The sequence below is a fragment of the Lepidochelys kempii genome, chromosome 1, assembly GCF_965140285.1.
Source record: "Lepidochelys kempii isolate rLepKem1 chromosome 1, rLepKem1.hap1, whole genome shotgun sequence".
NCBI classification, from domain to species: domain Eukaryota; kingdom Metazoa; phylum Chordata; order Testudines; family Cheloniidae; genus Lepidochelys; species Lepidochelys kempii.
Window position 1 is genome coordinate 314,166,646 of NC_136380.1, and position 12,606 is coordinate 314,179,251.

Below are 12,606 nucleotides of genomic sequence, written 5' to 3' on the forward strand. Positions count from 1 at the left end.
GCTCTCGTCCCCTAGTGCCCCTCCTCTACTTGTGCTACATTGATGACATCTTCATCATCTGGACTCATGGAAAAGAAGCCCTTGAGGAATTCCACCATGATTTCAACAATTTCCATCCCACCATCAACCTCAGCCTAGACCAATCCACATAAGCGGTCCATTTCCTGGACACTACTGTGCTAATAAGTGATGGTCACATAAACACCACCCTATACCGGAAACCTGCTGACCACTATACTTACCTACGTGCCTCCAGCTTTCATCCAGACCACACCACACGATCCATTGTCTACCGCCGAGCTCTACGATAAACCGCATTTGCTCTAACCCCTCAGACAAACATCTACAAGATCTCTATCAAGCATTCTTACAACTACAGTACCCACCTGCTGAAGTGAAGAAACAAATTGACAGAGCAAGAAGAGTACCCAGAAGTCACCTACTACAGGACAGGCCCAACAAAGAAAGTAACAGAACGCCACTAGCTGTCAGCTTCAGCCCCCAACTGAAACCTCTCCAACGCAACATCAAGGATCTACAACCTATCCTGAAGGACGACCCATCACTCTCACAGATCTTGGGAGACAGGCCAGTCCTTGCTCACAGACAGCCCCCCAAAATGAAGCAAATACTCACCAGCAACCACACACCACACAACAGAGCCACTAACCCAGGAACCTCTCCTTGCAACAAATCCCATTGCCAACTGTGTCCACATATCTATTCAGGGGACACCATCATAGGGCCTAATCACATCAGCCACACTATCAGAGGCTCGTTCACCTGCACATCTACCAATGTGATATATGCCTTCATGTGCCAGCAATGCCCCTCTGCCATGTGCATTGGTCAAACTGGATAGTCTCTACGTAAAAGAATAAATGGACACAAATCAGACGTCAAGAATTATAACATTCATAAGCCAGTCGGAGAACACTTCGATCTCTCTGGTCACTTGATTACAGACCTAAAAGTCGCAATATTACAACAAAAAGACTTCAAAAACAGACTCCAGTGAAAGACTGCTGAATCAGAATTAATTTGCAAACTGGATACAATTAACTTAGGCTTAAATAGAGACTGGGAGTGGATGTGTCATTACACAAAGTAAAACTATTTCCCCATGTTTATTTCCCCCCCCCCCCCCATTCCTCAGACGTTCTTGTCAACTGCTGGAAATGGCCCACCTTGATTATCACTACAAAAGGTCCCCCCCCCCCCCCCCGCGGACACCTCCCCCTGTTCTCCTGCTGGTAATAGCTCATCTTAAGTGATCACTCTCCTTACAGTGTGTATGATAACACCCATTGTTCCATGTTCTCTGTCTATATAAATCTCCCCACTGTATTTTCCACTGAATGCATCCGATGAAGTGAGCTGTAGCTCACGAAAGCTTATGCTCAAATAAATTTGTTAGTCTCTAAGGAAGCACAAATACTCCTTTTTTCCCACTTATATGTATGTATACATAGATCTTCTTACTATATGTTCCATTCTATGCATCCGATGAAGTGGGCTGCAGCCCACGAAAGCTTATGCTCTAATAAATTTGTTAGCCTCTAAGGTGCCACAGGTTTTCTTGTTCTTCTTACTCATTATTACATTAGCAGAAGATTTAGTAGGCAGAGTTTCACATTTGCTCCTTGTGGCATCTGAAACCATTTTTCAAACATCCAGCAACGGTTTTTAGGAGGCTGTTCTCCGAAGATTCAGCCTTGCCTCAGTAAAAGTTGCTTGTGCTCTGACATGATCTATCAGCCCCTGCTTCAACTCAAAGAGCATCTTATTTTGCAGCACTAGAATAAGTTACTTTGCCAGGTATTTTATAGTACAGCAATTGCTCTTGGACTGCTTATATATTTTGACAGTGCTAACTACACTACCATGTATGGTGGTGTTCATCTTTTGATGTCCTGGAGAAAACTTGTGTTTGATAGAAAGTGCAATGGTTGCATTCTGGAGGACAAATCTGGAAGCAATTAGGTATGTCAGAGTGAATATAGCCTGGGTAGATCGATCACTTATGCTACTGGCGCATAGATTTTGATTTCTGGAAGCTGGTTGCAAAGACCCTATGTCTTGTGGTACTTAATGTATTTATGAGGGGCAAGGTAATAGGTTCCCTGCTGGCTGTGGGCTCTTATGTTACCATATCTACAGCTGAGCACCTTTCACATACTTTGCTGGAGGCTGCAATCCTAATATGAACGTCCAAGCCCCCCATGTCACTTGCTCTTAAGGTGTTGAAAAAGAGCTGTTGTGGCATGAACAAGAACTTAAAATAAAATCTTGCAGCAGATGCTATCACCTGTACCCAACTTAATTCAGCCAAAACAATCTGCTACTGAGAGTGGAGAAGGCTGGAAACCTGATAACTCAGTCTGAGGAAGGAGGGAGTGAAGAGTAGCAATCTGGCACAAACCTTGAGCCTATCAGGAAAGAGGCTTCTTATTTATTTTATAGATCACTAAATTACCTACAGTTTGGAGGAGACGTTCTCTGGAACTGCTAGCTAGCAAGTACAAACTAAAACACTTGGGTGCCTGATATATGCTGTTACATTCCTGTGGTAGTTGAGGCATTTGCAGTCTACTTACTGCATGCTAATTTCTTTGGGTGCACTGGGAGGGATTTTCTTAAGAAATGGAGTTCGTGGTACTGCTGACAGTGTGTGTAAATTATCATTGAGGAAAGAGAGCCTTGTATTTAAAGCACAGGAGAACTGGGAGTTTGCAGACTTGGGTTTTATTTATAGGCTGTATTAAAGACTTCCGTGTAATCTTCAGCAGGTTGCTTAATCTCTGTATTACCACAGTTTCCTCCATCTGTTACCGACTTCACGGGTAGTTGTAAAGCTAAATTCATGAATGTTGGTAAAGAGATTTTTGAATGGAAGACAACCTATAATTGCAAAGTATGATCTCTATTTCAACATGATGAAAACTGAGACCCACCTGATTGCTCACAAACACTATCATCTTCCTTTTTTCTTGATTTCTGTTAACACCACAATCCTCTTCATGATTCTGACACTGAAGTTGTGGGGCCTCCCCTTCCTTCACACATTCAAGATGTTGGTCTTTTCTCCACAATATATTAAAATAATCCCTTTGTCTGTCCTTGACACTAAAACACTTGCCAATGTCTTGCTTAGCTTCTGCCTTTGCTTACAACTTCCTCTTTTATGCCCATCCTGATTCCTGTGGTACTCAACTCCAGTCTATCCAGAACATCTAAAATCTTCTTTTTTGCCGGTCCCTTCTGCCGCATCACTCTCCTCCTCAAGTCTCTGTGTGAACGTCAAAATTCTCATCCCCTTCTTGAAGGGATTGCATCATTCTGCCCATGCCAACATCTCTCTTCTCAATTCTTGCTGCTCCTCTCCTTTGCCCTCTTGCTGTAATGAAGGACCCCTCACCACTCTGTTTCATGCCCCCTTCTTGCTTGGAATGACCTCTCTAGCCCAGTGCATCAAGCATCCTTCTTTCTTCAGATTCAAACACTGAAGCTGCAGAAAGGTGCCCTGATTCAGCACCCCTGAGTTTTCCAAAGCATCTTTGTGTCTGATCTTTGTCTATTTTGATTGCAAGTTCCTTCAAAAAGGGATACAATTTTCCTTTGTGTCTTGTATAGCTCTGAGCAAATTATTGGTACATCATAAAGAATAATAAAGTATTATCTGAGAATGGAAGTGGGGTTGAAAGAGATGATTTGTGTGTACTCTTAAGTAGTGCTTATTACCATGGCAACTAGACACATGGAATGCAAAAAACATTAAACCCAGTCAGATTTTGTACAAAATAAATAAGCCTTAGGTGGCATGAAGCACACTGGACTCTGGTGCTGACAAACCACCGTGAAGCATGACTTCCAAAAGTGAAGGCCTTCAGCTGACACTCCTTCCATGATCCTTGAGGGACCTAGAGGCCAGCAAGCCTTGGTTACAAACTGAAATCCAGAGGTGAACTGGAGTGGGGAATGATTTGAATCTAGTAGTCTGGTTAAGGACTATGTCCAGGTTTGCTAGGGACTGTAGTTTCACAATCCTTTATTGCATATATTGGCATACACAGTACACTGCTTAAAGGGACATACACTACTCTGTATACGCTTACAGAAACTATCTGTAAGAAAAAACAGTATTGCCTACCGATGGACATCCATTGCTGAAGATTTCTTCCAAAACAGTCATTCTCTTCATATTCAAGTGGAACAGCCTAGTTTTACTTCCTTTTGACATCATTTTTATAATAGAGCAGTGGTCTTGAGTGCTAATGAGACAGTATTTTATCTGCCCTTAGATGCCTAGGTGCTATTTCCCCTCTATAAAGTATTCTGAAGCTGTCTGATACAGCCAAGGCACTGAGCACTTCAGACAATGGAAGGTGAGAGTGCTCAGGTTCTGCTAGAGTAGAGTCAGAACATACAAAATCCAATCCTTAATATAAAACATACATTCTTTCAGGTACTCTACCATATGAGTTCTCAATTCTTTAGTGATTAGTCATATGTCTGCAACTGATTGTATGTCTGACTTGCCTGAGCCACTATTGAAAGTGAACCCAGAGCAGTACTCCGTTTAGTCTTGGGATTCAAACTTATGCTATGGCAAAAATTTATTTAAAAAGAAATAAACTTGACTCTATATACATTTTTTTAAATACAAGGTTCTGAACCATTACAGATCACCTTACGTAAGTAGTCCGAAGTGTAAAAAGAATAAAAATAATGGATATTTTTGTAATCCCTTTCCTTGTTTTTCATAGGTAAAGGTGAAAAAGAAGAAGATTGAAAACTGTCCTGGAAAATAACTAAGTGCAGTAAAGAAGAGTTAGTGAAAAAGTGAATGTAAGTATTTCAGTTTTTCACAAATAAAGCAGTTTATAACTGCTAGTGCTGTATGATCAGTAACCATATAAATGATTCAGGTTTCAGAGTAACAGCCGTGTTAGTCTGTATTCGCAAAAAGAAAAGCATTACTTGTGGCACCTTAGAGACTAACCAATTTATTTGAGCATAAGCTTTTGTGAGCTACAGCTCACTGAAAGCTTATGCTCAAATAAATTGGTTAGTCTCTAAGGTGCCACAAGTACTCCTTTTCTTTTTATAAATGATTCAGTAAACCAGCAGATGATGCCAAAACGAAGACCTAATTTTGAAATCCAAGTATTTTTAATATTCCTATGGAACTTGGGAATAATTTTGAGCGCACCAAGAATGCTCAGTCAGGACTTATTTGTTTTTTATTAATTGTAAAAAGACAAACTTTAAAAAAATATATCTGTACATTTGTAGCCAGTACTTGACTTAAACTGTTACCATGGTCTTGTCAGTGTTGTTAGCTATCTATATGTCTGCTTGAAACGAAGAGGCAACTTTGGGCTGTCTGTAAATGCCAATTTTTAAACAATCTGTTTAAACACCAGTTGGGATCCCTGAGTCATATATCCCTGTAGACATATTTTCCATTTCAAATGGGATTTAGGTTTACTTTGTATAATACAGTCCCATATGTAGTATCTATAGCATGTATTTTTGCACTGAAGATTTGGATTTATAATACAAACTTCAGAGCAATGTTTTTCTTTTTCACTGTAAGTAGTGTTTTCAATTCCTGAAGTTTCAGTCTGAGAGCATTACTGCCCTCTGGAAGTAGCTTTTTCAAATCTAGGGGCAATTGTTTTCTAACAGTAAGCTAAGAACTCCAGTTAAATCCTTTTAAAAAATGTTATTACATCACCATCAGTGTATAACCCATTATCATATTTCATAACTGTTACAGTTTTATTGCAATCTCTATTGAAAGCATATACCATATTTTACTTCTCCTTGGTCTAGGAGTGTTTGATAATATTGTTACATACCTTACCTATATAGTAGCTATGATACCTTTTAATAGGTAGAATTAGAACGCGTTGTCTGTGTGTCATAGACTCTCTGCTGCTAACGGAAGTCTCCTTTAGCTCATGTGTGTTTTTGGAACAGAAAGATTTTTTGGAACAGAAAGATCTGAGTGAGTTGTATCCTTGCTGTCACCATGGGAGGTTCTGCGTGGCTATAATGATAGTGATAACCATGCTGCCACAGATTTCTTCCAGTCTTTTTAATTTGCTACATTTTCCCAACAATCTCACCTCCTGTTTCCCATGGCTGCAAGTTTCTGTGAACTTGTAAAATTACTAGCCAGTCAGTAGTCCAAAAACCATCAACCATCTATAAGAGGGCAACCTTGGCAAACCTATGGGATTGTTTTGTCTAGAAGTTATTGGGATCTACTTAAATTGAGATTCATCAGCAACGTATATAAGCCAAAGGTTCATTGATCATGTCTGCACTGAATGAATGTCCATACAGCGCTAGCTGGTGCCTGCTCTGCACATCGTCAGTGTAAGCTTCACTAGAGAAGTTGATGGTTGCAGAATCAGAGCTTAAAAACCTCCTAGCATGCAGTGGAGTTAAATCTGGAAGGATTTCCGAGGAGCTATCACCGGTTGTTCAAGTCCTGAAGGTCTGGGGCTGATGTCCCTAAGGCATTACAATGACCCTGATTCAGCCAGTGATACTTTTTGAGAATCTAAGGATGTTTGAGTTGTGTGTCAGGTTTCAGAGGAACAGCCGTGTTAGTCTGTATTCGCAAAAAGAAAAGGAGTACTTGTGGCACCTTAGAGACTAACCAATTTATTTGAGCATGAGCTTTCGTGAGCTACAGCTCACTTCATCAGATGTTTACCGTGGAAACTGCAGCAGACTTTATATACACACAGAAATCATGAAACAATACCTCCTCCCACCCCACTGTCCTGCTGGTAATAGCTTATCTAAAGTGATCAACAGGTGGGCCATTTCCAGCACAAATCCAGGTTTTCTCACCCTCCACCCCCCCACACAAATTCACTCTCCTGCTGGTGCTAGCCCATCCAAAGTGACAACTCTTTACATAATCAAGTCGGGCTATTTCCTGCATAGATCAAGGTTTTCTCACATCCCCCCCACCCCCATACACACACAAACTCACTCTCCTGCTGGTAAGAGTTGTGTGTAGTACTCTGCTCTCACGACTCACCGTCTAAATCCCACAGTGGTACGTGCTTTAGAAACACCAAAGCAAGACATATTTAATGAACATGTGGCAATAACTATACATTCAAACTTCCTGAAGTCTCTGGGCGGGGGGCATGGGGGGGGAGGGGGGAGCACACTTGCATAGCAGTTGAACCATCATGTTTGCGTTATGGTTGACTGAGCTGTTTTTCATGTCAGTCTCATCACTTAGTGCCCCATTTCACATTGTTTATTTCCTTCTGTTTTCTCATGCTTATGCAGTAAGCACAATCTTTTAAAGAAATAAACATGCAGCAGGGTACAGAGCCATTTAGTGTAGGGTTTTAATTTCAAATCGCTTAAAAGTTAAAAATTGCCCTTCAAAATATATAAAACCTCATGTTTAGGAAATGAGTCATTTTATTCACACATCGAAACTCAGAGTATACAGCAAGCCGCTTTAAATTGATGGTTACCATGTTGGCCAAATCTCTTGCTGTATATGTTCCTCTGTCAATTTCAATAGAAAAACATGCCAGTTAGTTAAATTAGTGTCAATGTTTTTATCCATTGTGGCAGAATTAATGTGATCTCCAATACATGTTGTTTTTCATCTGTTTTAACTGTATGAACATACAGATTAAAGCTCTGAGTGGAAACATCATTTCTAATTTATATACGTGCCTTTGTACCAGTAATGCATTACAATTAGAAGCATATATTCCTAAATTTTGAATTCTTTGTCAGATACTAATCCCGCAGTGTCTAAGAGATTGGGATAGCACTGGATTAGCAGATATATGGAGTGGGACAATGCCTCTTTATAGCCACTATTTTTAAAAGACTTAATTATTTTGTATTACCATAGCACCTAGGGGCCCCAAGCAAAATCAGTGTTTTATTGTGCTAGGTGCTGTCCATACACAGAGAAACTGGAGAGCTTGCAATCTGTATGGACAAAACAGAGTGGGAGGAGAAACAATCACACAGAGAGGTCACATGCAGAACCAGGAATAGGATCCTAAGAACCTGTCAGGTTCCCCTTCCACTAGGCCACTCTGCCGCTTGTCACCTTTTCTAATGCCCAGAACACGCAGAATAGATTTGTGCAATAAAAATTATTTTTTTGTTTTGACAAAGAAATGTGGGAAAATGATATGACACACGTTAAGATCGAAGCATGTTATATTAATTTGTCATTGCAGTTGAATGGTTTTGTTACTCAGTCACTTTTAAAACTGATAGATTAGAATAAACCTCCAAAAATACTTGTTAGCACTTTCAGCTTGTGCTTCCAAATGCTTATTAGTCAAACTGGAACCAAAAGGTGGGTGACATTTTGCTTTACTGCTTTCCCCTCACAGCTGAGTTAAATGGTGGAAGGAAGAGAGGGGAGGAAGGGCAACAGTAGTAAAACTAGGTTGTTTGGGGAGAGATGGAAAGACAGAAGGGGACAAGAAGGTGGTAATTGCACTGGGACATGCTAATTATGCAGAGTGAAGGGGGTTGTCAATGTGGGGGGATGGAATGGGACAGTGCCCATGGGGCTGCGGAAGCAGAAAGCATGCAAGGAGCCAAAAGATCACAGACTGACTAGGTTTAAACCTTGTGTTTGGGGGGGAGGACACGCAAAATGAGACAGTTGAATTGGATTCTTCTTATATATTTATCATAATCTGAGGTTGGCAGGACAAATACTTAATGTATTCCTTTTTCCTAATTGCTCCCAAACAGATCATTATTAAATAAACACACCCATAAAGAGCCTGGCTAGAACACCAGTATTTCGACGGTCCTTTTTTTCTCAAGTGTTTGCACAATGCCCAACTCACTAGGGGCCAGACCCTTATTGGGAGCTATGGGCAGTACTATAGTAATTAGACCATAAGAATACAGTAGAACCTTAGCTTTACGAACACCAGAGTTATGAACTGACCAGTCAACCACACACCTCATTTGGAACTGGAAGTATGCAGTCAGGTAGCAGAGACGCCCCCCTCCCCCTCAAAAGGCAAACACTGCGCAGTACTATACTGTTTTAAACGTAAACTACTAAAAAGGGGGGAAAGTTTAACAAAAAAAAATTGATAAGGTAAGAACTGTTTCTGTGCTTGTTTCATTTAAATTAAGATGGTTAAAAGCACCATTTTTCTTCACAGTAAAGTTTCAAAGCTGTACTAAATCAATGTTCAATTGTAAACTTTTGAAAGAACCATAATGTTTTGTTCAGAATTACAACATTTCAGAGTTATGAACAACCTCCATTCCCAAGATGTTCGTAACTCTGAGGTTCTGCTGTATGTCTGTATTGCAGCTGGGAGTGAGCCTCCCTGTCTGGGTAGACAGACTTCCACTAGTGGGGCTCGAGTTCGCATGCTAATGTGGATGTTGTGAGTTGGGCGGCCCATAAGCTTTAGGGCGTCTGTGCATTAAATGAGACAGGGATCCAGTGGAAAAAATAGTAAGAGGATCATGTAATTAACAACTGTATCATAATGCTTATGCACTCAGATTCCAGAACTTTTTCCTTTTTTATATTTTAAGGAATACATTTGTCTTTCTTGAGATGTTGAAGATCTGCACATTAATCTTTTACTTTCTGGTATTCCTGCCAAATAACCTACCACAGTGCTTAATTTGTACAATTTAATATCTAATATCAAGGAGACAGTAATGTAAATTCTTAGCATTATAGGAGAGCTGTGGCATCAAGTTCAACTTCAAAATATCAGCCTGCCAGAATGCTTAATAACATTTTGATCTTCAAGAGTGGTCTCACAATATTAGCTAATCCTCACAGAACACCTGTCAGGTAAGTATTATTTATAGATGTGGAAACTGAAGCAGTGTTTAAAGCCAGCATTTTCAAAGTTGGGTGCTGAAGATTTAGACTCCTAACTAGCCAGCCTGATTGTCAGAGGGGATGGACACACTTAGCTGTCGTAGACTTCAATTGGCGCTTCAAGTGTTTGCACTCCTGAAATTCAGGCTGGTTATTTTGATGCCTCAACATGAATTTAGGCTCTAAATCTGAGGCCCCAAGGTTTGGGAGTGTTGACCAAAGTGAGTGGCCTGGCCAAAGAGAGGACCTGTTAGATCCAAGACTGCAAGTCAGGAGTTCTTGGTTCCCAGGAGCTCAAGACCTTGGGCCTGCACCCCTTTTCATAGCATCAGGCAAAGAATTCTTGTTGGAGCAGCAAAAGTAATGAGGAATGTGCACAATATAGGCAAGTCTGGGAGGGTCTTCCTTTGAAGATTTTATTGAGCAGGGGTTGTGTGAGGGCTGTGTAAAGAGGGAAAGGTGCTTGAATTTGGAAAGCAAATATAATGACAGTTAATTTATCCACCTTCCACTGTTAATTTAATTAAAAATGTGAGTTTGTAATGCCAATAAAATAAAAACCAGCAGGATCTTATTAAAGGGGAAAAGACAAAATGCCACATTTATTGTGAATACAGAAAGAATCATAGTAAGCAGTTAGTTAATAGCTATAACATTCCATTCAATTTCAAATTTATTCACACATTCATTCATACACACACACAGGTTCTGCAAGAGTTGCTCATGCCAAGCCACTGGCCAGGTGGCCTGGACACGAGGAGGGAGCAGGGCCTTGTCAGATGCTCATCTGACGCTCCTGGAAGTTGGTTTGCAGAATCAAACCCCAAAGTTCTCACCTTCTAGAGTCCATTTTTATAGGAATTTCTTCCTATGCCAGTCTATGGGAATTGCTTCATCATGCTGTTGCTGAATCAATCAGCAGATGGCACATTCCTGACCGCTCCGTGCTGCCAGATGTTATCTTGTTCTTTGGTTCTCCTATTCTTGAGGCTGTTGGGTGGATTCCAGTCTGCCCTCCGGGGGACTTCTGGTTATTTCCATTTGATGCCTTCTTCAGCCGATGGACACTGCATTCTTAGGCTGGCACCTCCCTGATCATTCAGTTATTATCCACACCAAGCATCCATCCACATACATCCTCTATCTCTATTTTAATCACAATTGTTAACAAAGCCAGATGAATACAACAAAAGGGCGGGGAGTCTCTGGGTGCTGTTTCTGTTACAGAGTATTGCTTTGAGTCTCTTTCTGTGTAAGTAGTTGTTGTTACAAAGAATTGCTTTGAGAACAGATTCTGTCTTAGAATGTACTAACACAATTAGCAGCTTGCAAGTTTCACACATAGAGGGAGAGAAACAGTACCAAAAACCAAGAGACCTCTTAGTTTAAATTCCAGGGTATTACTAATTATGGGGAATCAAACTCATTTGTGATTTTAATATAGAACTTGTTTAATATGATCCAAAAAGTTACCTTGTTATTTCTGACGTACTTTCTGCTCCTCTTTCCCCGTTCTGTTACACAGTTAGCACAGTGGCATAATTGGGCTGGAGAACAAATTTGCCATGCTGTTTGGCCATAACAAAAAAAAGAGCATTGGGATATTAAATGAGCAATGTGTCCCATTCAGCATGCCATTTAATGTATTGCTAAGCGCAATTTTAGTTAAAATGTGGAATTTATTTTCAAGTGCATTGTTATGTTATGTAAACGGTTATTAGATACCTGTTTGCGTTCTGAAATTCTGCGTATTAAAGAGCACCTTTGTACTTGTGAGTGACACACTGAGCTTACAGTGCTACACCATTCCCTTCTCACTATTGCAGAGCAGGTGGGAAACTAAACAAAACTGCAGCAAAAGGCTTGTGGCTGACAGGGATTGTTACATAGGGGAGGGAAAAACCTAGAGTACAAAGAAAGGGTCTCAACTGATTGAACAGCACAGAGCAGGCACATACAGCGGAAGTAATACTCGGCATTGTCTGGATTTCAAATTCAGAGAACTTCATTGCTGCTTTGGCCCTACTTGGAGTGAATAAATGCTACTGCCAGGAACAAAGCCCAGAACAGAGGGGGAGAAAAGGATTAAAAAGGAGAAAGTGATGACTCACACCCCCATCTCAATCCCCATTAAGAGCACTCAGCTCTCCCCCACCAATGGCCATGTGTTCTGTTTTTATAAATAACTAAGCATTTGAAATGTTCAGCGTAGGCTGGGTATGCATTGATACCGTATTAGAAGAATGCAGGCATCTACAGAGAAATGCTAAAGCAAAATTAAACTCTAGTTTATTTTTGGACTGGATTGTGTCATCCTATCAGGATATTTGGAGAGGAACAAAGCAAAACTAAGCCTCCTTAGCATTCAAGGAACCAGCTAGAAACCTGTGGTCACACCAGAATGGAATTTAAGATCAGTCACGTAGGTTACTATTTTAAAGCTGAACCACAGCTTTTCTGGTTCCCATTTTGTTGTGGCTTCACTGAACAATTTCTGTTTAATGCACCACATACTTCCTTTCCCCCTTAAATGTGAGGGAATAAAAATCTGCTATCTTTCTCAGCCACAAAGTAATCTGTAGACAACATGAAAGAGATCGTACTAACACCACGTTTCCTATTGGTCCTAGCCAAGAGAGTACATTGTATCTATACATATTTATTAAAGCAGTTATGTAGCTTAACTAACACTTATTCCAATTTAATTTTTACATTTTTATTAT

General features: G+C 40.4%; 1 protein-coding gene across 5 annotated transcripts in view; it reads left to right on the forward strand.

Moving 5' to 3' along the window:
- PLXNB2 (plexin B2) overlaps positions 1-12,606 on the forward strand; it is a 325,760-nt gene that overhangs the window by 182,181 nt on the left and 130,973 nt on the right. For all 5 annotated transcript variants that reach the window (XM_073328266.2, XM_073328265.2, XM_073328269.2 and 2 more), the window contains one exon: positions 4,767-4,848. Coding sequence is in view for 1 of the 5 variants with exons in the window: in XM_073328269.2 (XP_073184370.1) it covers positions 4,847-4,848 (2 nt within the window). In the remaining 4 variants the exon portion in view is untranslated. The remainder of the gene's footprint in view (positions 1-4,766; positions 4,849-12,606) is intronic.